Source organism: Lissotriton vulgaris, chromosome 1_1 (assembly GCF_964263255.1).
Source record: "Lissotriton vulgaris chromosome 1_1, aLisVul1.2, whole genome shotgun sequence".
Lineage (NCBI taxonomy): Eukaryota > Metazoa > Chordata > Amphibia > Caudata > Salamandridae > Lissotriton > Lissotriton vulgaris.
The window spans coordinates 431,224,079-431,251,580 of NC_141685.1; the positions used below are offsets into that span (position 1 = coordinate 431,224,079).

The following is a 27,502-nucleotide window of genomic DNA, read 5'->3' on the forward strand; positions in this document are numbered from 1 at the left end:
CAACCCGGACAAGACGGAGGTTTTACCTATTACCATCGCTGGCAATCCATGGCACGACGGGTTCTGGCCTAGGGAACTTGGGCCGCCCCCGGAGCCAGCAGTAGCAGTAAAAAGCCTAGGCATCCATGTGGATGATAAACTATCCATGCGGAAGCAAATCACCACGGTGGTAGGAACCTGTGTTGGTCTGCTCCGCCAACTCAGAAAAATTGCGCCACTATTGTCCTATTCCACCTTGAGACGTGCGGTCTCCGCAATGATATTAGCAAGGTTGGACTACGGCAATTCGCTTTATTTAGGATTGCCCCAAAAACTCTTGGACAAACTTCAGGTGGTGATGAACGATGCCGCTAGGCTTATTCATAAGAAACCCAGGAGCACGCATGTGTCCCCACTTATGCGTGAGCTGCACTGGCTCCCAGTAAGACAGAGGGTGCTCTTCAAAGGGTTATGTATTGCACATAAATCGCTCTATGGCAAGGCGCCAAGATACATTAAGACCCGCCTGATTCCATACAAACCGGGTAGGGTGCTAAGATCTGCTGAAGCAACCCTTCTTTCCCAACCACGTTTCAGATTGGCGACAGTGGGTGGTCATGCCATCTCTAATACCCTCCCAGCAGTCTGGAATAATCTACCGGCGGATCTGCGTAAGGAACCTAATCTGTTGTCCTTCCGGAAGAAGTTGAAAACCGTTGTTTTCCTGAAGGCCTGGGTTGGGCTATAACTCCTAGGAAGGGCCCTTTCAGGATTTCTGCTGTGCTTACCGGACAAGCGCTTAGAGACCCCTGGGTTATAACGCGCTATATAAATCGAATAAAAAAATTAATTTAAAAAAAAATATGACACCAACAAAAGAGCTGCGCCCATCAGTGTGATGTATGCTGTACGCATTCAATATAACACTAAATATAGAGCTGTGCGTATCAGTATTATGCATAATGTATACAGTGCACTTAAGAGAAACACGCAATGAAGTTACATAGCTGTGCGCAACAGCGTGTTGAATGCTGTGCGCATCAGCATGGATACAAACTGGGAAATTCAGAAAATGTCTTTCACAAAATGCAGGAATCCTTCTCGCTGCCTGGAAAGATCCTTCATGCTACCTAAGTGAAAGAATCTTTAACTCTTCCTCATCCAAGATGTCTGCCACTCTGCGTGATGACGCATAAGGCATCCGAGGTTGAGCTGCTGGATGACGTATTTCGAGGAAGCTAGGACGCCTCAGAGCTTCCTAATCCACTTAGAACCGTCGCTGAGAAATTCCAATTCAAGAAATAACACACCACAGGTAACGGCTACCAAAACGTTTATGTTACCATTCAATGTGGACAATTTACTTTTTATTTTTCAACAATGCTGCCAAGCGTCTAAGTAATAAATTTGATGAGCTCAGCAAAATCTCTCTTATGATTATCGTTTGTTTGCTCAAATGACGTGCAGTCACAAAGTCAAAGGTAAACAGGCATTACCAACGCTTCAAAACATGACATAAATTCCCAAATTAGTACGGACGAGCTCGCATCAATACTTTTCCCTTTAGAACCTCACTATACTACTAAAGGGCCATACATGCGGCGAAGCTCCCAATCCATAAAGGAATCTCTCATACTTTAGCAAGGAATCTTGTTAAAAGCTTAATGTCAATTTCTCCATAAATTAAAAAAAAAGAAATACTAAGAAGCTGGTAAATATAATGTCATAACCTTTCAAGTTCGTTTGATGATAAATCTTATTTCCCTCAAAAACAAGAAATCTCTCACCAATCTTCTGTGTTGAGATCCTCAATAGGTATTCTGCCGACTACGCCAGTAAAGCTTTCCTGAACATAAAGTCTGGACACAGGAATGCGGTTTCTTCATAAGTTTAATCCTTAGAGAATCCCATCCATCAGCAAGCAGGCATTGACAATAACTGCCCCAGTTTACTAACTTCTCCTAGAACCTCATGACCTAAGTGCATGACACATATAACATTCCAAACATGACATATTATAATTCTACTAGTATGCAAATGTAATATAAGAAAATGCAGTACATCACAATCTGTTCAGCCATTTTAGATAAATTATGGTTCAAAATATATAAATATCTATTGATATGGGACTCACCTACTATACACAGTTTACACTGAGTGTCCCTCCAAAGAGCTAAGCTCCATTAGGTGGGCAAGCTCCTACTACGCACAGTCTGCGCTCAGTAAGCAGACTGTGCATTTAACCCTCTCTCTCCAGACATGCAAGTGCTATGAGGTGGTCAAGCACCTACCATCCACACTCAACACTAAGTGTGCACAATGTGTGTAGAGCCTGTTCCCTCAAGGGTCCTAAGCCCCAGTAGATGGGAAAACTCATACTCACACTCAGTGCACAGACTGTGCATAGAGCCTATTCCCTCAAGAAATGTAAGCCCCATTAGGTGGGCATGCCCCTACTACGCACCGTCAGCATGCAGAGCACTTACTACTCTCAGCCTGAGCTTTCTCTTCTGCTCTTCATGGAGAGCTCACTCCCTTCATATACTCAAGCCTCCTTACAAAGGGAATTGCCTACTACGTACACTTAGGTATGTTAGTAATATTTTTAATTCACTGAAAAAACTAAAGGTTAAAAAGACCTTACATTACATTTAAAAAAAACTTGGACATTTTCTTAGAAAATAAAGGTTAAAGTGAGGTTATAGTTAGGCAAAAATATACCAGTGAAAATATGAGTTCTAAGCAAAAAATGCACTGATGACCGGATGGAAAAACGTCAATAAATGTTGCATCCTCTTTCTATCATAAACCTCGTAGGTAACCTTTTCAATTCTAATATAATTAGGGACTCTATCTCTTCTTTTGAAAAAATTCATTTAAATTCTGACCGCTGACTTTGCTGCTTGGAGATCCTCCTTGATCCCTTACTTGGTAGAAGTTTTACAGTGAGTCTCTACTTGCCTTTTGATACTAGCCTAGTCTTTTCACTGAATTACTGCATGTTTGAACTACTATATGCTTCTCTGAAATATTGAAGTAATGAAATTGTGCCTGTGAGACAATGAATTATTAATTGGGTGGATGGTGTCCACCACAAGTAATAATGTCACCGTTCTTGCTAGGTACAGTAAAATATTCAGTAATTTAAATCTGCTCAACCTCTCGATAGCGGTGAGACAGAGCAGGCTGGAGAAACTTAAGAAAATGTAATGCATTTAGAAGTACCAAAACAGTTAAAAAGTCAAAAACACAACATAATAAAAATCTCATTCCAATTTATAAAATTAGAGAATATTTATACAAACAAAATGACTTTTAAATGATAAAACTCTGGTGAAGGGAGCTGGAGATATTCATTTTTAAACTTTATATACAAATAGCACCAAAAAGCACAACAAATCGGCTGCACCCAACTAGTCACACTACACCAGGACAAAATACATTTTAAGGCTTACTGTGATGGAGCGCAGGTCGGATACAAGGACCAGGTTCATCCCGGTCAAATAATTACCTTCTGACTTGAAAAATGTCTGTGAATGTAGAGTCCTCCTCAGAGAAAGGCATCAGTCTGGATCTGAAGATGGGGTTGTCGACTACAGGTTGCCAAATGGGGAGGTCTTGGTGAAGCCATTGATGCAAGGAGGAAAAAGTTCCAAACAGGAAAAGTATGGACTTCATGCCCAAACAGCTGCCAAACGGCATCCTAGCCCACTGAATCGAACTTGCTGCTGCAGAGAATACTGTAGCGGGAGCTACGGCAAAATCAGGCCCACTGACGATGCACTCTTGGTGAATCATCTAGGCAGGTTGGTTCCCATTTACTGTCAGTCCTCCAGGCAAAAATCCTTGAAAACGTTTCTAAGTCCCAAGTTTTAGGGTTAGGCAGGAAGAGTACACTCTGACAACAGCTAAGGGTTACAGGACTTTAGGAACAGTATTTTGGGGCCAGTACTCTGCCGGGGTCCAAAGTAGGTCTAGTTGAAAGTGGTCAGCTGGGCTTCTTCAGGAAAGTGGGCTTCTTGCAGTTTTTGTATCTCTGTAGCTTAACAGGAGGTCAGCAAATGAACCCTTGGAGGCCACTTCTTTGTCCTGGGATCTGGTGATAGCAGGTTTTCAGCCCTTGGTATTCTCCTCACAGACCACAACAGAAGGTTCAATCCTTTGTCTGTCTTCCACAGGTCCAGAATTGTTCTGAAGAGGGAGCCCTGTGGTGCCCCATTTATGCCTGGTAGTACCCTGTAGATGAATCCTAGCACCTCCCTGGCCAATAGGGAAAGAGTTCCTATGGGTAACCTTACCCACTTTTGCAGCAATTCCTGTTTGCCCTACTGCTAACAATCCCACAGTGCCCTTGCTGATCGCAAAACCTTTCTCCCCTGTGTGGTTCTCCTGTGCCCAACCCAGAGGTGTGGCCAGGGAAATGAGCAAGCCAGTTCTGGGAGTAGCTCCTCACCCACTGGGATTGGTGCTTGGTTGGCTAGAAGGACAATTGAGAGGCCTGGAATAAGTGTACACTACATCTACTTGTGACAGGGAAGGCCCCTTTGAAGATAATTAAGTTCAAGGGCACTGCCAAGGTGGTCATGATGTCATAGGTACAGGATTCCTCCCCACACTGAGCCCAGTGTCTTAGCTCTCGGAGCCAATTCACACCTAATCTCTGAGCCATTCAGCTCCTGGGTGATAGTAGGAAGATCTGGCAAACGGGTTTCTAGACGCTTTAGGCAGCCTAAAGCTAACACTTTAAAAGTAACTTATGTGAAATGATATGTTACAAATCCAATGTTACCAATTAATTGGATTTGTAATAAATATTTTAAGCAGTCTATGAATGAACGTTTTATCTGGTTTCTAGAAGGCAATAACTTTATTAACTTTGATAAAGTATCCCAGTGCTTTCCTATGGAACAGCTAATCCTGCTACAGTGGAAACAGCTTGTAGGGCATTGTCACTGTGAGGACATGTTCAACATTAAACCTTTACATGTCTGAATTTTAAATACCTGGTGTTAGAACTGGGATTTCTGGTTGGCTAAGGCTTGCGCCAAAGCCAGGCAGAAACCACCACTCTAGTCAGGGGAAGGAAGTTACACTCCAAAGATAACCCCTGCTCATCCCCTTGATAGCTTGGCACGAGCAGTCATGCTTATCCTGGAGGCAATGTGTAAATCATTTGCGTACGCATACAGCAACAACATCCTAGGCACACTACAAAAGGAACTCCACACAAGGTTTTATAAAAATAGCCTATGTATTCTCAAAACACATCAGATAGTAATCACACAATATACATTGTGCCAACTGGCACGGGCAATATTCACAAGGGATTATTTACACAAGACAGGGCCACGTGGGCCACTGTCAGGATCAACACTTAGTAGAAATTGGTACAAGTAAACATAGATCATAAACCTACAACCAGTAGCCACTGGTAATCACTGTACTCCACCCCAACCTGTAACATAAACTACATTATGTACAGTCACATCAGGCGCGAATTATATCCTGCACCAACCTCACCTTCATAAATAAAACATTATGTAATCTCCTCACTAGTCTAAACACATTAGACCCTACCTCCTAAGTATAACTCACATTAGGGGCATAAAGCACAGATTAAAGTACAATCTCACTAGCACAAACCTAAATAGGTAAAACAACCTCATAATCATAAACCATATCTAGAGGTATCACACAGGGTGCGTAAAACATACTAAATGCATTACATTTCCTAGCACCACAATAACTTCAGCACATAAATCACATTAGGGCCTTGCGCCCTATCCACATACTGGCCCACCTGGCCAACTGGCCATCCAAGAAGGGGCTCAAATGCCCTGTGTCCCGAATGTCAGAGCGCGCTGCCAATGCAGCGCAAGTCAGGGGTACGCCATCAACGCAAACCGTTGCAGCTGCCCTCTACTTGCTGGGCAGCTGAGAATCACTGGCGGCCTAAACGCTGCAGCTGGCATTAAGTGCTGCACAGCTGTGGAAGGCCTGGCACCTCTGTGCCACTTCTGTCCCACTCAGGGACTCCCTCAGGAACTGCGCCTAAACGGTGCAGCTGCCCACTACTTGCTGGGCTGCTGTGAATGCAAAAATGCAGCATGGGCCCTCACTGGCCCTTAGTAACAAAACTACGCCAAATGCTGGGGCCCTCTGGCTCTGGAAATAAATACTGCGCACATTGGAGCCCTGTAGGCTCTTAAAACAAATGTGCCCTCAGTTGGAGCCATACTGGGCTCTTAAGATAATTAGGGCCCCCATTGTTGGAGCCATCGGGCTCTGGAAAATAATTAATACGAAGTGTTAGATCCATCTGGCTCTGAATACAGATGCCAAAAAAATAGGCCCACTGATAGATGGGCCGCTCTTCACTGCCACGGGCCCCTCACTGGCCCCACAAGGAACCTCCATGCCTTAACCTCGCTGGGGCGGCCCTCTGCCAGGCGGGGCCGCCCAGAGCACACACAGAGCCCCCAGGACACTCACCGGATCAGGCTTGATCTCAGGCAGAGGTCTCTCCTCGTCAACTGGCACCAGCGTGGCAGCAGCGCTTCTCTCAAGGTGGCGCGACAGCGGGCGTGGCTCTCTTGCTCCGGAGAGCCCACGGGGTCAACTCCTCCATGCCGCAGGGCTCCCTCCACTCATGGGAGCCCTGCCGAACCACCATGCTCCTTCTCTTCCCACACGGGGGATTCCATGCGGCACAGCTTCTCTCTCGGCCGCGCGGGTGGGTGCGGAGCTTCCTTCTGCAACCTAGAAGTCCCACCCGCTATCAGGAACCACGCTGCCTGACATCCGGGTCGCGTCTGGCAGCGGCCCGGAGGTCCTCTCCTGCACTCGGGCTGCGGCGGGGAAAGCGCGGGTTGGGCAACCGCTTCAGGTTTTTAAATAAGTTTACCACGGCGAAATGAGGGGTAGGCTCCCTCCAACTCAAGCTAACAAGCAGGGTGGGCTCCTGCTAGGTAAAATATACGACTAGCGGCCATAATGCAGGGTGGGCACCTGCAAAGTCCCCAACATCTCGGGGGAATCCCTACGTCGGAGATTCCCTCTCTCTCTCTCTCTCTCTCTCTCTCTCTCCTTCGGCGGCACGGCGCTTTCAGCAGCGCGGCGCTGCACAGCTCAATCTCCTTGTCCTGGGGCAATCCAAAGGACTCCAGGCACAGCGCTCCCAGGGCGCTGGAAGGCTGCCTCCAACTTTAACAAAGGGAAGCCACAAGAAAAAGTTCCAATAAAAAGGGGGTGGCAATGTAGGGCCCAGGGGCCAGCACACAGGGCACTCCAGCAAGGAGGCAGCCCCCATAGCGGTCCCTCCTGGGCCCCACCTGCAGCAGGCCCCCTGTTAGTATTCCGAAAGTAGAAAAAGGGTCCCAAAGAAGGCCTCCAGGGGCAGGACATCCAGTGGCTGGGCAGGGCCCAGGGAGGCAAGCCTTCCACTGGGCCCCAGCAGCAGCACGCCCCTGGTAGATTCGAGTTGAACACAAGAACATTTTTCATGGGGTCACAGCCCCTTTTTATACACTGAAATCCTTTGTCTCCAAAGGTGCAGGCAAGGGGCAAACCAGATGCAACTGATTATTGAGCACTTTGCTTTGCTCAGCCCCTCTGCATATTCACAGGATGGGTTAGGGACATCAGCCACACCACAGGGGGTGGAGCCAGCTGTGTAGGTAAGGCACAGCCCTATTCAGGTCCCAGGTGCACTCCTCCCTGCCATCAACATGCAGATCTCTCCATTCACCACCGGGGCAGACCCATCCTGACTCCTGGAGCCAGGCACACCAGCCAGCTCCGGCCAATCACAAGCCAGACAGTCAATTCATATTTACTGCACAGACATGCCAACTTCTAGAAGTGGCACTTATCCACTAGACACAACATCCGCGCACATCATCGCACAGCATTTAATCACACGAGTTCGCACATACCAAACTCGACCCTGCACTCCCCACACATCAGGAACTACCATGGTCACACATATTCCCCATGCATTCCTATGGGAGGCAGGCTACTCTCTCCACACATACACAGAAAGTGCACGCACTTTACACTGGACCACAGGGAAAAAGTGCGCAGAGCCCTAAAATCACCAACCCCAAGTTACAGAAACAGGCTAGGAAAATGCAAAAAGTTTTGGGGTAAACCTCCCAAAAGGGCCAAGTCCAACACCCGACACCTCGCCTTTTGGGCATTTAACACCTACATATGGGTGACTTATTAATATTTAATAGGAGTTGTTAAGCCTCTCAAAAGGGGTGTATTTTGTCAGGTCGAATTCGCAGTTTAAACTTGCACAGCCAAGTAACTGGTGGCAGGCCTGCAGTCATGTTTCGCATTGCCACTTTATTGGTGGCACAATATGTGCTGCCGTCCACTAATTACATTTAGCTTAAAAGCTATGGGTACACTTGGTACCATATACTGGGGACGTTTAGATCATTTATATACGCCAATTAGGAGTACACACAATTTCAACATGTTTTAAGGGTCGGAGCAAATGCCTGGTTAGCTGAGTCGCAGTCACTGAGCCAAAAATCCAGCAGCATCAGTCCAAATAAATGGGGGTGATCATGCAAAATGATGCCTTTTCCTAGAGTACCCTAATTGTTCCGGTGTTGCAGTTGTTTGAATTTCGACACCAAACATTCATAAATCCATTTTGGGGGTTTTGTTGCCAGTTGTAACCCCTATAGTTCTGGAGCATCTGTTGATAAAATGTGGAATTGTAGCTCACACACTGAGGATACAATGTAAAGATCAAATGTAATAATTTATCATGTTTATAGTTTTATTGTGAAGGAGAGCCATCCAATTCAGAGTAGTGTTTGCTCCCATTTGAATCATCTCACCCATTGTTTGGGAAATAAAGTATACTGTGTGTGCTATTTTGTTCTTCCACCTACATAATCATTCTAGTTGTGTTTGGTGGCCCAGTGGATTAGTGCACCCACTCAACAACATGCATTCTTGACTTCATGGCCACAAGTTCAAAACCCAGCAGGTCCATTCAGCCTTTCATTCTTCCAAGTGCAACAACCTAAGTACCATTGAGTTGGTAACAATAAGTACCTGTTTGTTCGTGCCAAGATCCCTCGAGGAGGGAATTTGAACCTTAAAAATGTCTGTGTTATGTTATGTTCTTCACATTGCTTCAAGTAGCACGGATGGTAAACGTCTGCGCAGGATCTACATCTGCAGGCTTGCTTTGTTTTTATTTCTAAGCTCACTGAAGCTACATTATAACACTGAATAGGTCCAAGTGATAGATAAGTCACATTTTAACGAATAGCTCATTTGTGTATAGTGCTTCATACTGCACTTTTCTATGCACTGTTAACAACTGGTATTACTATTATCCAACTTAATCATCAAGACTGAGTTTGCCTTGCTAAGATTAGAACTTGTGGCCTGCACATCACCACACATCACAGAGGTGAGAATTTAACTCACTACCATTTTGCCAAATTAATTGTTAAGGTTAAGATTCTTTAGATTTAGTACAAACTGTGAATATTTTCGCCTTCCCTTCAAGGAGAAGATTCTAGAAACATTATCATGTGGATGGACCACCGGGCATCGAACCAGGCAGATCGGATCAACAGTACCAATCATGATGTTCTGAAGTATGTGGGTGGAGTGATATCTGTTGAAATGCAGCCCCCTAAACTACTCTGGTTGAAAGAAGTGAGTATTTAAAAAATAAAGCTGAATAATCTAATTTACACATGAGATCTGATGTAGTAATTCTGTCAAAAGTTCTTTGCAGGCTTTGGGTTAGCAGACTCATAGCATATGACACTATGTTGGTATTGGTCATGTTTTATATCTTGTCCATTACTAAAGAGAGCTAAGTCTATAAATAGTATTGCAGAATGAGCGGGGGGCTGAACAAGAGTGAGAAATGGTGAATATTGAACACCGTGCCCCCCCCCTGCTTTCTGACAGATCTCGTAAAGAAATTATTTCCTGCAAGTCCTTCTTTAATTGGAGTTGGCCTTCTCTAGGAACGATACAATTATGTACAAAATACAGACATACAAGACACAATTGATGGACTGAATGCAGAACAAATCAAAACATTCACCCCCAGTCAAGAGATCTGGGTTAAAGCCATCATTCTTTTGCTCACCTTGCCAGCCCAGTTTAGACCTGGCCATATGCAAATCAGTCTTGACCCTGTTTCTCATGGGAACGCTCCAGCCCAAACTGCCGAGCCAGGTCCTCCCTGGACCAGAAACAGGCATCCTAGGACAGGTTCCAGGGTTTCACTCCTCATTAACCAGGATAGCTTGATTCCAGTGGCACAGTGAGCCTAGGACCCCCCTCTGGGCATACCTGCCGCACTTAGGGCGAGAAAGCAAAAGACCCACAACTGATGGACGGAATGCAGAACAAATCAAAACATTTACCCCGAGTCAAGAGATCTGGGTTAAATACATCATTCCTTTGTTCACCATGCCGTCCTAGTTACAATACAGACATAGCCCTTGCTGTAAACACTACATTGCATCTTATTAACGGCCATTGAGGCACTGATTTATGTGTACCAGGCTCTACAACTGGTGCTATTTTTCAGTCCAATATTTTGTGCTAAAAGTGAGTAGCAGAAGGATACAAATTAGCCAATTAAATGAATGGTATAGAGGCTATGCTTTGGAGTCTGAGAACAAGAAAAAGAGGAAGACAAGGCCTGAATTAAAAAGAAGTAAATGAAAGTAACAAAGTTAATCAGCAGTAAGCAATTGGTGGTTGTAAAGCCCACTTAATGTTTTTGGGAACCACAAAAAAAGTATGTTAAAAGCAAAGGCAAAAGTGAAACCTTACAGAAATGCATAATGTAAAACTTTAGCAGAAGCTGCCACAAAGAAGACCATTGTTCTTTTCCCACCGATTTCTCAAGGTAAGCAAAATTGTACACATTTGAGGAATTTACTTTCCTCCTGTGGCTTACTTACCTAATATGCCAAATGTGGAAGTGTTTTGGAATTTCACAGGGTTTAGGGGCACATCCAATTAGGAGGCAACCGTAAGAGAACCCAAATATCTTTTGGGTAAGTAAGGAGCCAGTCGCTTATTTGTGGGCGATGGCAACCTTGCATACATTACTGTTTATAGTAAGGAGCCAGTCGCTTACTTGTGGGCGATGGCAACCTTGCATACATTACTGTTTATTAAAACAGCACTACAGTTCTCATTGCTGATGCCTCTTGCTTCTTGTTGTTAAAAGAGCAATGGGGAGCAGGCGTAAATAAATATAATTGAATATAGTGTCTAATCTGCACTTGGCAATCAATATAAATAAAAATTATATTATATTATATTATATTATATTATATTATATTATATTATATTATATTATATTATATTATATTATATTATATTTTCGTTTATTTCCCTTCTGACCCGTACCCCGGGAGAGGCTCACGGATCCTTCCTCTTCCTCCTCCCCCTCATCCATGGCTGGGCTGTGAGACGGAAAGTGGCGAAGACGGGTGTTGGGCAGCTGCAGGAGCCCTGGCCGCAACTGGAGTTGAGGTAGCGCCTTGTGCGCTGCAGAGGTGGAGGGCAGAATCATGGAGGGTGAGGGTTGGCCCAATATACAAAAAAATTATGAAAAAAATGTGAACACTATAAAGCAGACACCGCGTCCAGTAAAAAAGCTAAAACAAGAAAGGACAGGGAGTCCCTGCCCACCACCAACTCCGGCAGGCCGAGGATTGGGATTTTGCTGCTGCAGCTCACTGGTACGCGCACTGGGAGCGCTCCAAGGCAAAAAAAAAAACCATGAACAATATACATAAAGAAAATAGTATTACATAAATATACAATATAGGATTCATTATAAAAAATATTACATTTCATAGTTATTGTAATTTGCTATTAAAAAATGTTTGAAATTCATTGAAGAAAACATAGGTTTGAGGCCCTATATATAGTTAGGAATTAGCATTTAAAAAACCTATGAAATTCACAGAAAAAACCATAGGTTTCACACCAGTTATAGTTAGGAATTAGCATTTAAAAAACCTTTGAAATTCACTGAATAAACCATAGGTTTCACACCAGTTATAGTTAGGAATTAGCATTTAAAAAACCTTTGAAATTCACTGAAAAAAACATAGGTTTCACACCAGTTATAGTTAGGAATTAGCATTTAAAAAACCTATTAAATTCACTGAAAAAACCATAGGTTTCACACCAGTTATAGTTAGCTGGAAATTTTACTGACATAAAACCATTGAAATTCCCACGTTATAGTTAGTTGGACTCACTATAACTTGCGCGCCTGCAATGCACTGCTGATGACATCACATATTACATCACTCATGACATGGTCAGTAACATCACTCATTACATCACTGATGACACCATCCTTGTGACATAGTGACAGACCTCCTTTCAGTGTAATGTAACCCTTGAAACACATATTCAAAAATAGAAACTAACATTTTCCAAAAAATTGAGATACCCATACCAGTTACAACAACCAATTCAGTAATTCCACCATCTATATACACATCCACTCATTCACTAACAGTTCTATATAGTCACTCATACATATACTCACTCATCATATGTAGTGATACACCTATACATCCTGTTACATACCGACAGTCATCCAAAAGTTACTCTCACACATACTCACACATGCAAATAAACTATTGAACATCCATTTTTTTGCATATACAACTAAACATACACTACCAGCTTACTTCTAAGGAAACTTACACATACTTACTCTCTTAAACAATCACTTATAGAAACAAATACTTATTTAAGCAGGAACTCTTACAATCTCTCACTCTCACATATACTCACTTATATACATCAATACTCACATATACTAGATTAAAAAATTATGTTGTTACTAATAAAGACAATAGTGAGTCAGTCATTCACTCACTAATACACACATATACACACTCATCTACCCATACAGTCCTGCACATATGCTGTCTTCAAAACACATACAAACAGTGAGTCAGTCACCAACCCATGCAGCCACTTATACACAAAGTGAAACACTGATATATATATTTCAATATTTAAAAGTTACTCGCTAATATATGTATTCACTAAGCTACACTTAATAAGCCAGTTAACCAATCAATTTTTTTAAAAAAAAACATCCATTTAGACACTTATTTAAACATTTATTCTTCCATCGACCTTTACATATACATATATAAAACATATTTATTTTTCAGAAAGACACACATTCACTGGATGGTGTCATCAGTGATGTCATGAGTGATGTCACTGACCATGTCAAGAGTGATGTAATATGTGACGTCATCAGCAGTGCATTGCAGGCGCGCAAGTTATAGTGAGTCCAACTAACTATAACGTGGGAATTTCAATGGTTTTATGTCAGTAAAAGTTCCAGCTAACTATAACTGGTGTGAAATCTATGGTTTTTTCAGTGAATATATTTATATACATATTTTGTTTTGTTAAAAAAACTTCCAATTTACCTGCTTTTCCTTTGGAAAACTTCCTCATTGAGCTCCAGCCTTCTCCTGACTGCTATTGTTCCTTCACTTCAAAATGCTTAGACTGTGGATTGATGGCCACAGCTACATCTTTTGGGCTAAATAGGCTGCAATAAAGAAAGGTATTGACAGAGACTTGGGTTTGCAAATGTGCAGATTACTTGGTTTGGCCAGAGAGGGTTAAAGTTTCATCAGTTGCTGGCTTTGGTTAAATCTATTTGTATTACCAAGCTACTCCCCTCATTATTGTGCACTGTGGTGGCAATGACCTAGACACATTGACTGTGGTAGGGCAGGAAATCCTATTGAAAGAAACCTATGCAGAACTGATGTCACTTTTCCCTCACACTGTCATGGTGTACATTAATATATGCCAAAGACAGAAATGGAAGTGGGCAAATCAATTCTGTACACAGAGTGGGCAAATCAATTCTTTCCACAGATTGACAAAGCCAAGAAACATGTTAATAAAACGGTTTCTGCATTCCTCAGAGACCATTGCATGGGCTGTATCTATAACAACAACCTGCGTTTTGACATGCATGGAATTTATAGAAATGTTGGAGTGCACTTTACAGATGAAGGCAACAAGGTGTTTCAAAGTAACCTGAAACTTTGCATCCAGTTTATGTGTAGAAGCCATATACATACAACCAACACAACCGCTTTTGTCAGAGCCAGCCTAGTACCCAAAACATTGTGAAGTATTTTTCTAAAGTTTTTTCTCTCTTAACTTTTGGGGGATCTTTGTGATACCCGCGGAGACATCGTGAAACGGAAAACAAAAGCAGATATTCAAAGGCCACCAACACATCCAAAAACAATATCTAAAACAAATCCATTCTAAACATTGCCCTACACACATTACTATATAGATACTTCTTTCAAAGCATGTTAAAACTCATATTTTTGTATTAAGTTTCTTTAAAAACTATCTTTCAGACCTATTTTCCGTTTTCGCGGTGTATTCGGGACGTCGTAATTACGTTGTTAACTGCGACAATCAAGCCTTTCCCATAAAGTTAAAACACATATATGCACACACATTACAGTATTCTACACACTAGAGGTTTATTACTGTACATTTCAAACTCATATTTTTCTAGAGTATTTCTAGAACAACCATCTCTAAAACCTGTTTTCACTATGACTCCGGATGTCGTGATGATGTCAGTCAATGAGATTACCACAGTTACATCATAAAAGCAGGAAGCAAAAGCAGGAATTTAATAACTACCACTACATAAAAAAAATTATAACTATATATTTGTTTTTTTAATTTTTTTTATAAAACTTTATTGTGCAAAACAGAAGAATTACAGGTATGGGCCTACAACCCCAGGGGCCGGCCGCTAGTGTTTGTCAGGTAAATAAGCAGTCAGTAAGGCAGCAGTCGACCTCGGTAAGTCCAGCAGAAGTACAGGATACACTGTCGGCAGCACAGGAAGTATGCAGGATGCACGATTTTTAATTTTTATGAAAGAACAAAGAGAAACAAAAGAACAAACAACTCAAGACTGAAACATGATAAAAGAAGTCGAGCTCAGACACCGGGGACCTACCATAACGGATCGGAAATCAGGAGGATGTTGGAGAGAACCAAGTGGGGGGGAGGGCAGTGGGGAATCAGGACAATCGAGTAAGAAATATGGTAATCAAGGAACCTCAGAGGTCAGGGGGACAGAGAAGCGTCTGGAATATCTACGAAGGGGGGGTGTGCAGATGTTTCCCCGGTACGCATTCCATTGGCCCCAAATTGTACTCCACGCCCTAGGCTTGCCCCTAGCCAAATATACCGTCTTCTCCCTGAACATGCACCAATCCATGTTCTCCTTCCACGTCGACACGGTGGGAGGCCATTGGGAACCCCAGAGCTGTGCAATGTCCCTTTTGGCAATCATGTTCCCAAGTGCCGCCCACCGGGTCTGGGCGACGTTGTAGTCATTCGGCTCCCACACATTCAACAGACATCTTCGAGCCTCAGGCAACAGAGCGACCCCAGTGACGCACTCCATCATAGCATGCACATTGCGCCAATACGTAGTGACCTCACGGCACTCCCAGAGGATATGAAGAAAAGTGGCACTCATTCCACAACCGCGCCTACACAACCCATCTGACGAAAAACCCATGGCAACCAAACGAGGACCAGTGACATACACGCGGTGAAGAATCTTAAGCTGGACAAGGTGGAGGCGGGCCGGAATGGCAACCTCTTTAGGGGAGGATAGTGCAGACTGCCAATCTTCGTCGTCTAATTCCAACCCGTCTCCAGCCCAGGTCTCCCTGAGGCGCACCAGGAGATCTGCCCGATTGTTAATCAACTTTTTATAGATCAAGGAAATCGTACTATCGGGCAGATGACCATCAATTATACGGTCCTCAAGCGGGGAAGATTCAGGGACCACGGTACCGGCCGTGAAGACCGACAGTAAAGCATGACGCACCTGCACATATCTCAAGAACTCCCGCTCACTCAACTCATATTCACTCTGAAGCTCCGCGAATGATTTCACCGCACCTTTCACCCAGAGATCACCCACCCTACTAAGTCCAATCGTGTCCCAGTTCTCAAAACCTTTCGTCGTCCAGAGGCATCCCAATCGTTCCGAAGCAAACAAGGGGGTCGCCTGCGTCAGTCGATCATTCCACCCCATAGCCACATTAGCATCTTTCCATACACGCACTGCGATTTTGGTGGGTCCCGTGAGGTTCCTCCCCGCCGTCCGAGAGTAGAGTGCTCTGTTAAAGTCGCCACCGGGCAACAGGTATTTATCCATAGCATACGCTGGATTCAGCCCAGGAGCGTATGTAGCATGGTTAATGGCGGACAACTGGGAGGCCCAATAATACCTCCTGATATCCGGGAGTGCGATACCCCCGTCATACCAGGGGAGGGTCAGTTTTGAGAGAGCAATGCGCGCCCGACCGTCCCAAACAAGTCTCCTCTGTAGTCCCTCCACCTCCCGAAAGTAGCGCGCTGGAATAATATCAAAGTAGTTCTGGAGTGTGTAAAGAAATCGGGGTAGGGACATCATTTTAAACAGCGCCGCTTGACCGAGTGGGGACAGCGGCAGTCTATGCCAACGGTCCACGTCGAGCTTCAATCGCCGGAGAGGAGGAAGGAGATTATGCTCGTAACGGGCAGCCAAGTCCAACGATACGTGGACCCCTAAATACTTGAACCCAGAGTGAGAAACTTGAATAGGGAACCTGGTAGGCAAGGGAGGAAGACCACCAGAGATGACGCATACACACGATTTAGACCAGTTGATAATCAACCCGGAGTTTTTGCCAAAGGAAGTTAGGACGTCAAAGAGGACGTTGAGGGACTTCCGAGGGGAGGTAAGATACAGAAGAATGTCGTCAGCATACAACGACACCCGGTCTTCAAAGTCAGGGGTCCAGCGAATGCCCTTTATCGAGGGTTCCCATCGGAGCCAGGCAGCGAGCGGTTCCAGGGCAAGAGCAAAGAGCAGGGGGGACCACGGACACCACTGTCTAGTACCCCTCCCAAGAGCGAAGGACTGGGAGACTCTACCGTTAACAACCACCTGAGCCAGCGGATCCACATATAGTAGCCTCACCCAACTAATGAATCCCGCACCGAAGCCAAACTTTTCAAGAGTGGCCTAGAGATACAGCCACTCTATCATATCAAAGGCCATCGTGGCGTCTAATGAAGCCAAGATGGCCGGTTCCGAAAGAAGCTCCGCCCTCGCGAGAACGCCATGAAGACGATGCAGGTTTAGAGCAGTGTTCCGGTGCGGGATAAAGCCGGATTGATCCGGATGGATCAGGTCACAAATAACAGTGAGGAGGCGGTTGGCAAGAACCTTAGCGAGAATCTTAGGCTCAGCATTTAGTAGGGAGATAGGCCTGTATGAGGCACAACGGTCACGCGGTTTGCCCTCCTTAGGAAGTACCACTATAGTGACCAGGCGCTGATCAATGGGAAGAAAGCCAAGATCACGTGACTCCGTGAACATGTCACGGAGGTATGGTGCGACCTTATCTGGGCGGAGTTTGTATAATTCAATGGGCAGGCCATTTGGCCCCATGGCTTTACCGGAACGGAGGGAACGAATGGCAGTCGCTATCTCATCGACCGACAATGATGCCTCCATACTCTCCCGATCCTCTTCAGACAGGCAGGGCAGCGCGATGTCTCTCAACAAAAGACGAGAGTTATCCTCATCCCTGTCGGACACCGGGGAGTAGACCACACGAAAATATTCAGCAAAACATTCCACAATCTCACAAGGGTCAGTCACCTCCACACCATCAGGATCCTGAATCACAGGGACAACACGATTCGCTCTCTCCTTCTTATCAAGCCAGGCAATCAGCTTACCCGCCTTGTCACCAACGTTATACAATCTACCTTGCTGTTCTCTGTACATCGTTTTGGCAGCATCTGTCACAAGGGATTTATAATCAAACTGTTTCAAGCTAAGGGCGTGGAGTTTGTCCCGGGTGACACCCCTGTCTAGATCATCTTCTAAGTCCACTATTTCAGCCTCCAGACTCTCGACCTCCCCATCCTTCGCTTTCTTGGTCTCTGCTATTAAGGATAGGGCGTGTCCACGAATAACAGCCTTAAAGGCTTCCCACGGGGACACCGAGGACGAGACAGACCCTTCATTCTCCAGGAAGTATTGGTCAAGTGACTTCGTAAGGCTGGCGTTGGTCTTGGGGTTGCGTAAATGCCAGGGATTGATAGGGGTGACCCGTCCCGCAGTATGTAGACCCATATAAAAAAGAAGTAAAACAGGAGAGTCATCTGAGATACCCCGGGCCAAGTGGCTAATTTCCCCAATGTAGGAGGACTGGACAGCAGGCATAAGGAAGTAGTCCAGCCTGGTGAGACTCCCATGAGCGCCGGAGTGAAAGGTGTAGTGACGTAGCATTGGGTGCATTAGCCTCCAGGAATCCACCAGACCAAAAGTGTCCAGGAACCCACCCAGCCATGACTGAGATGCAGGAAGGTCCCTGGGGGGGGTGACGATCCAAATCGCCGGAAAGTACAGAGTTGAAGTCCCCGCCCACAAGGAGAAGACCATCAGGAAGCCCCAGCATCAGCCGACCAACGTCTGAGAATGTAGAGGTCTGGAGTCCTGGGGGTACATAAACAGAAACCAAAGAGAGAGTCTTGCCCTCCCACCTACCAGTGAGGGCGGCGTAGCGCCCCTCTGTCGTCAAGAGTGACAGTGTCAATTTCAAGTGGGAGGTAAGACCGGATCAGAATACCCACGCCCCTAGAACCAGTGGTGAATCGGGAGGGTGCAACCAGTCGGTAACCCCATCTATTCATCGCGTGACATACATTGCCAACTAGGTGCGTCTCCTGCAGCAGTACCACATCAGGGGACAAACGTCGTGAATACTGCAGAACAACACCCCATTTTATACGATCACCCAAACCGTTGACATTCCAAGATATAAGTTTCAGCCCACTACCCCCCATTCCCAAACATGTTGCGTAGGGATCAGAGAAAGAACTAATACGCCGCCTTGAGGAAGGAAAACACAAACACAAACCACACCCCCACCCCCCAACTAGAAACCGTTACAACTCCCCCCTCCCTGCACCCCTGCAGAAGACTAAAAAGCCACCCCAAAATGCAGTGTGCCTGTCGCCCTAACAATCCCATTCTACAAAAAGACCCCGGAGGAGGAAAGAGGCCCGTTCCCACCCACCACCCAAATGTGGACTACTACAGGGCAACAAAAACAGAAACACAGTACCCAGCTGAGCAAAGTCCAATGTTCAGAAACCAGGGACCGAAGAGTCACTTATGCGTAGGCTCACCACCCTCGGCACCGCCAGGGTGCTCCGTACGATCGCCTCGGCCCGGCAGGGAATCCAACCAGTCACTCACACCGTCCGGTCGGTCAAAAAAGAAGGTCCGTTTCTCATACTCCACACGAAGCCTAGTAGCGAAAAGCATGGCGTATTTAAGGCCCAGGTCCCGTAGACGCCGCTTCACTCCAAGAAAGCCCATTCTTTGTCTTTGCACAAGTTGCGTGAAGTCCGGGAAAAAGTTAATCGAGGAGTTTTCAAATTTCACCGGGCCATGCACTCTCGATGCCTGCAAGATCGCATCATGGTCTCTAAAATGAAAAAGTCTCGCAATGATGGGCCTCGGAGGGGCGCCCGGTTTAGGTTGTTCCCCCGGGACTCTGTGTGCGCGCTCGACCGCGAAGAATTTACTTAAGCCTGAGGGGGCAAGATGGGTGAGGATCAGATCCTCGACCAGGAGATCCACAGAGTGAGTCTCGGGGTTTTCTCGGACCCCAATGATGCGGATGTTATTGCGCCTTGCCCTGTTCTCATAATCCTCCAGCCGATGGGACATTTGGTCATTCACCGATTTTAAATTCCCAAGTTCAGTTTGAAGTTCCACCACATCGGCCGTGAGGCAGGAGGTCTTCAGATCGAGTGATTTGACCTTTTCGTTCATTTTAGACAGGTTGGCCCTGATCAGAGTGACATCCACAGCAACCGTGTCAATTTTGCTAGCCAGGGCCTCGTATTGCTGGCCGATGGTTTCCCTCATGCCGGTGATGGCGCCCATAATGTCCTGCAGGGACAACTCAACAGGAACGGAAGGGCCGCCTCGGGCGTCCTCCGGGGGACGACTGGGAGGCCCAGGGGAGCCTTTGACTTGAGTATACCGATCAATAACATTTGTGTGGACCGGTCCACCACGAAGAGAAGTTTTGGTCTTCTGCTTCTCGGCATCACCCTTGCCCGCCGTGCTGGAAACTGCTCCCCGGAGGGGCCCACACGACCAAGTGAAAATGGCCGCCGACAGTCCGGGCGCCAACGAGACCACGAGAGCTGGCTCGTAGGACCAAGAAAAGGCACGATGTGATCCAAAAAGGATGAAATGAGGAGACAGTTCAGACACAAAGTGGAGGCCGGACTGGTCCCCAGCTGGGCGAGACGGTCTCTCAATCAAAGCATGTGGGGATCCGGGAACGAAACCGAAAGTAGAGATGCGGTCACAGATGAGGCCCCACTGCCGTTGTTGTTCAACTCCGTCCCGGATCCGCAAGTAGCCAAGACCACGGCACAGCCTCCAGGTGGGCCAGAAAAGTTCAAAGTGCCATAACTCCGGTCGCCGATGTCCGATTTCAGTTCTGAGAAGAGTTATGGACTCAGCTGAGGTACATCTTCAAAGAGCTGTCCAAGAAGTCAGGATATCCTCAGGATAAATTGCGAGGAGCGGCGAGGGTCTGGGGAGCTCGGTGCTCACCCGACCATCTTGGATGCCCGCTAAGCTCCTCCTCTGCAACTATATAACTATATAATTAATTATAATAATCATGGTAGATAACTCACTATATAAATAACTCTGTAAAACATTTATCAGAATCTCAATATAATATGAGTATAAATGATTTACCTATATCTTTTTTTTGTATATTTTCACCTGTGTTCGTGACAATGTTGATAGTCTCGACAGTACATGGGATGGCCACTCTGGGGGTCATGACGTTTTCGCGAATATTGCCCACAATTAAAAAAAAAAATGTTGAACACATAACTTGTGTCACGAAAACCTCCATTTCTCAACCATGGGGTCAGAGTATCTCCACCCTGACACCTTATCTGGTCTTTCATACCGATTTTCAGCCCCGGGAACCATTTCTAATAGATAAATTGGCAGCTGCAACTCTTTGTTAAGGTTGCGTCTAGCCAATCAGAGCATTCCAGAGCATTCCAATTGGTGCGTACATCCGCAAGTGAAAATGGCCGCCGACAGTCCGGGCGCCAACGAGACCACGAGAGCTGGCTCGTAGGACCAAGAAAAGCCACGATGTGATCCAAAAAGGATGAAATGAGGAGACAGTTCAGACACAAAGTGGAGGCCGGACTGGTCCCCAGCTGGGTGAGACGGTCTCTCAATCAGAGCATGTGGGGATCCGGGAACGAAACCGAAAGTAGAGATGCGGTCACAGATGAGGCCCCACTGCCGTTGTTGTTCAACTCCGTCCCGGATCCGCAAGTAGCCAAGACCACGGCACAGCCTCCAGGTGGGCCAGAAAAGTTCAAAGTGCCATAACTCCGGTCGCCGATGTCCGATTTCAGTTCTGAGAAGAGTTATGGACTCAGCTGAGGTACATCTTCAAAGAGCTGTCCAAGAAGTCAGGATATCCTCAGGATAAATTGCGAGGAGCGGCGAGGGTCTGGGGAGCTCGGTGCTCACCCGACCATCTTGGATGCCCGCTAAGCTCCTCCTCTGCAACTATATAACTATATAATTAATTATAATAATCATGGTAGATAACTCACTATATAAATAACTCTGTAAAACATTTATCAGAATCTCAATATAATATGAGTATTAATGATTTACCTATATCTTTTTTTTGTATATTTTCACCTGTGTTCGTGACAATGTTGATAGTCTCGACAGTACATGGGATGGCCACTCTGGGGGTCATGACGTTTTCGCGAATATTGCCCACAATTAAAAAAAAAAATGTTGAACACATAACTTGTGTCACGAAAACCTCCATTTCTCAACCATGGGGTCAGAGTATCTCCACCCTAACACCTTATCTGGGCTTTCATACCGATTTTCAGCCCTGGGAACCATTTCTAATAGATAAATTGGCAGCTGCAACTCTTTGTTCAGGTTGCGTCTAGCCAATCAGAGCATTCCAATTGGTGCGTACATCCGCGATTCATCACAAAACCACCGCAAAATATCAGCGGCCAAAGATATCACTAAAGTTTTAAACTTAAATATCTCAAAACTACTTTACAAATTAACACCAAATAAGCAAAAGGCACTTCCTTGAACCCACATCTACCTCCCTGCCAAATTTGGTGTAATTCTGTTCAGCGTCTCGGGCTGTAGAGGTGGCTAAAGGTTCCTATAGGAATTAACATTACAAATGCAACCTTATTTCACGCCCCAAATTCTCGGTCCTCACTACACAGATCAGCCCCGAACTTTTCCAATCAATAGTACCCACCTTGACACGTTTTTTTGAAAATTCCATGCAGATTGGTCAAACGACGCCAAAGTTATATCCAAGTCCCCTAAAAAATTTCCTATGGAAACTAGGTCCTAATTACCTACTGGCGATAGGCAAAGGAAGGAAGGAAGGAAGGATGTATGTATGTAGGTATGTATATATATATATATATATATATATATATATATATATATATATATATATATATATATATATATATATATATGTGTGTGTATATATATATATATGTATATATATATCCACAGAATCCTCTCGATCCAGACAAGGATGACAAGCCACACCATCAGGTACTTTTAGAAAGTTGTTTATTTGGGCATAAACAAACGACGTGTTTCGAGCTCACGGGCTCTTGGTCACATGACCGGCATTTTCTTACTCATTCTTAAGTACTGGTAAAAAATCATAGAAAGGGAAGAAAGATCTCCGTGTTTACAAACATCACACGGAGATCTCTTTAAAAGCCATGCATTTTCACAGCAACAACAGAAACTCTATCAGAATCTATAATAATGCAATCTCCCAATTGTTTGGTTTTTAAAGGAAATAAGTAAGTGAAACATTACATTTTCAAGTTAAATGTATCACGTAACACTTTGCACATTAAGGGTATAGTACCCATACTAAAATAAATGAAAAGACAGGTTGAGAACGATGGAGGAAGTGAAAGAGAGTAAAGGAATCTGTGGTTTGGGAAAAGATAGAGTTATATCTCTAAAGATTAGGATCGCTTGGGTGTAGTACCCTATGTATCATCCTCTTATGTGTTCCAATCTCAATTCATTCATGTCAAAATAGGTGAAAAAAAGACTATGGTCTATGTCTAGTCAATATCGTAAAATAGTGAAAATGAATTACTCAAAAATATTTTCCCAAAGAGAAATAACTTGTGCTCATAGTCGTATTCGATAAATCCATGTGAAGCAGTGGTGCTCATAGCAATATTTTCTATCAGTGGTTTGTCGCTTCATATCAAGACGAGGTCTAACACTCTAAGGGAGGAAAAACAGTGAAAACAGAACATGTTAGTACACTGAAATCATCTGTACATATTCATTACTTGGACATCATAGCTTTCTACACGAAGTCATAATATTCCACAATTCAACCTGTTAATTGTAGCGAAAATAATAATAACTATATTCAGCAAAGAACCAAACATTATTAAAAAACAAATAATATTGATTAAAATACATATTTGTAGATATGTGTCATGAAATCAGAGTCTCTTAAGGGGGAAATTGGGAAGCATGCAGATCAACAGTTCACAAATGTACATACATCTCTTCGTCAACGTTCATCCCAAAAGGAAAGATACACCCTGCTTGTAAAATGAATTTGGACTCTGCTCTGCGTAAAGCTGTCAAACGATCCCCTCCTCTGATATGTTTGGGGATTGAGTCCAGTGCGAAGAATTTCGCTTTGGTCCAATCTCCATCATGGTACTGGTGGAAGTGTTTGGCAGTACTGTATGCAAAATCCTTGTTTGTGATTGCACGCCAGTGCTCCAAAATTCGCTTTTTTACGGGGAAAGTGGTAGAGCCTATGTACCATTTGCCACAAGGGCAGGTAACAACGTAAATAACATGGTCAGTGGTACATTGGATGTTCTTGGTTATTCTCCATTTCCTTTTTATCCTTTTAAGCTCGACCTCCCTCACGTTGGAGCTGTGGCTACAGGCCTTGCACTTCCCACACTTGAAAAACCCTCCTTTTTCTGACAGCCAGGTTTTCTTCTTATCTAAGTGACTCTGCACTATTAGATCTTTAATAGATTTTCCTCTTCTATAGGTGATGGAGGGGTGTGGGTCTAGCCTTTCTTTTAGCACCTTATCTTGTAAAAGGATATCCCATCTCCTTCTTATTATCTGGCTGAAAGCTGAAGACTGGGTATTGTAGGTGGTTATCAGTCTTATTGGAGCTTTCGGATTTGGGGGACTGGCTCTGGAGTCTTTAAATAATGCTTTGTTTCTCTGGATGAGGGCTACTCTGTCTTCACCTTTTTTCAACATATTGGTGTGGTAACCTCTCACTTTGAACCTGTCATGCATCATTTTCTTGTGTTCCTGGTATTTTTCTTCAGTGCTGCAGTTCCTCCTGGCGCGTAAAAACTCGCCAAAAGGGATTGCCCACCTAAAGCTAGGAGGGTGGCATCTATTAGAGTGGAGCACGGAGTTCCCTGCTGTTGCTTTTCTAAAGATCTCTGTTTCAATCGTATTGTTCTTGATAACCAATTTGATGTCAAGAAAATCGATCGTTTGCTGGCTATGCTGCATAGTAAATCTTAGATTTAGGTTGTTCAAATTAAGTGCTTCCACAAATCCAATTAGGTCGCTCTCACTCCCCTCCCACACAAAAAAGACATCATCTATATAGCGGAGCCAGACATTCACGCATTTGGTCCAATGTTCCAGGTCGTCGTTCCTGAGCACCTGCTCCTCCCACCAGCCCACCAGAAGGTTGGCGTAGCTGGGGGCAAAGCAGGTGCCCATAGAAGTCCCCTGGATTTGTTTGTATAGAGACCCATTGAACAGGAAAACATTTTCATCTAGGCACAATTCAATCATTTGAAGCAACATTTTGGAATGAGCTTCCAAATGTCTGCTCCTTGTTTTCAAAAAATATTCACAAGCCTTCAGACCATCTCTGTGTCGAATAGAGGTGTACAAACTTTCAACATCTAGACATACTAGCCAAAAATGTGCCTCCCAATTAATATTTTCAACTTTCTGTAGAAAGTCTTTGGTATCCTCTAGATGTGAGGTTAGGTCTTTGACATAGTTTTTTAGAAAGTGTTCGACATAGTGTGAGACATTCTCTAAGAGGCTGTTTATGGAAGACACAATCGGCCTTCCCGGGGGTTGAGTCTGATTTTTGTGCACTTTGGGGGGTAGGTAAAATGTTGGGGTGGTGGGATTCTCATTAATGAGGAATTTAGTTTCATCCCAACTCAGTAATTTCATTTTTTCCCACTCTCGAATATTTTGGTGAACCCTATTTAGTAGCTTACTCAGATAGGAGTGGTCTACCTTTGTGTAGCATGTGGTGTCAGACAGTTGTCTCATCACTTCATTGACATAAAGTTTCTTGTCCCACAAAACTACATTTCCTCCCTTATCAGAGGGTTTTATGATGATTGAATCGTCATCTTTAAGCTGATTAAGTGCCAACCTCATCCCTGGTGTCAGATTTTGTTTTTCCTGAGGTCTGTTCAATAGTTTCAACATGTCATTGTTGACAAGATCATGGAATAAGTCTATATTGTCTCTAGGTAGCTGGGGTCTGTATCTAGATTTGGGTCTGAAAGGCGTGGTTACAGTACAGGGATTAGATTCGATATCACTAGGTGAATCATCAAATGTGGAGATAGCGTTTACAACCTCTTGTGTGGTAGGGACCTGAGATTGAGTCAGATCAACCATGCCTTCTTCATGCAGGGAAACTAAAGCATTTTGCAAATCTATGTTATCGGTGGCAGAATCAGTGGCAACACTAGACAGTTCTGAACTAGCTTTTTTATGTGAATGTATTTTATGCAATTTAAGTTTCCTCACAAACATATACATGTCAATACGTGTTTGAGTATAATCAAAATTTAGATCAGGACAAAATGTTAGACCAAGTTTAAGAACTTTTTCTTCGTCGTCAGTTAAGGGTCTATTAGATAGGTTCATTACCGTTAGCTCTGGAGTCTGTTCATCCATTACTTGCCCTTCTGTGTCTGGCTTCTGCTTCCCACACCAGTAGTTCCTGAGTTTGTTGCGTCGCTGCCGTCGTTTTTTGCTTTTACCTTGCCTCCTCGGCCTTGATATCGGGTTCTTCCCCGTATCGATAGTTCGTTGGCCTCTGTTACTAGGCGCAGTTCGTCGGAAAAAACTGTTACTTCTAGGTTCTCTGCTGTATTGACATCAGTTAGACTCGCTTCAGAGCTTAGACTGGACCTGGATTGCCACCGATCTTTATCTGCCATTCCCAATGCCTTGTCCCTTAATAGGGTGGAGCGTGCTTTATCAAATTTTTTCGCGAATGTCAGAATTCTTCCAAGTTTGTAATCTCGCTCATCGCGTTCAAATTTACGTTGCTTCCTTGCAATCAGATCTTTCTCAAATTTATGTATTTTATCATCCACATTCTTCAGAGTTCTTGATACCTCTGCTTGATCTTTCTCAGTTGTTAGTTCGTCTAGAAGTGTTTGTATTTTTTTTACTAACTCTTCATGTTCTTCCCAAGCATTTTTAACCAAAATCTGCATCATTGTTTTGGAGCAGGCGTTGGTGTTTTCTCGCCATGCTTTCAGTACTTCCGGTTTTGGTTTGTTCAGGGTAGGAACAATAAATATGCACAAGCCACGGGGGACGCGATCCACCTCTATGTAGTTCTGTAAGGATGTAGCTTCCCACCAGCGGCTTAGTTCTTTTTTTCTTAGACGTTCCAAATTAAATCCCTTCTGTTTCAATGATACCACGCCAGGGGGAGTGGTGTCTGCTGACCCGGTTGTTGTGGTTCCATCGGGTCCTTTTCGTTTCTTGAATACGTTTTCTGCAGAGGCTTCCCGCCCCTTAAGATACTCCATTGCCCACAATGCAGTTCGGTCCTCCGACCGTTCCAGTACCTGAATGCGCGTCCGACAATCGTTGTCTCGCGTACCCTGGCTGCTGTTTCCGCTGCGTTCTCTGCACTTTGCCTCGTACCAATTTCACCGCGGTCAGCGTGATCCGCTCCGTGATCGGCACCAGGGCACTGCGGCTCCACTTTACCGCGGCGGCTCCACGGCGTCCCAAGTGCAAACACTCACGTTTTTGAAGTCTTTACCCAGCGGGTCGGTTCTTAACGCAGCCGGCGGGCGAGGATATTGACTCCACGTCAACTTGAAGAAATTGCGCTATTCCTCACCCTTCCAGACGGGTAGGGGCTGGTCTCTCGAGCGGGCGCCGCCGCTCACGGACATCCACAGAATCCTCTCGATCCAGACAAGGATGACAGGCCACACCATCAGGTACTTTTAGAAAGTT

At 44.7% G+C, this 27,502-nt stretch overlaps 1 protein-coding gene across 1 annotated transcript in view; it reads left to right on the top strand.

Moving 5' to 3' along the window:
- FGGY (FGGY carbohydrate kinase domain containing) overlaps positions 1-27,502 on the top strand; it is a 1,923,203-nt gene that overhangs the window by 332,316 nt on the left and 1,563,385 nt on the right. The window contains exon 4 of the mRNA XM_086953024.1: positions 9,518-9,669. Coding sequence (XP_086809150.1) covers positions 9,518-9,669 — 152 coding nt within the window. The remainder of the gene's footprint in view (positions 1-9,517; positions 9,670-27,502) is intronic.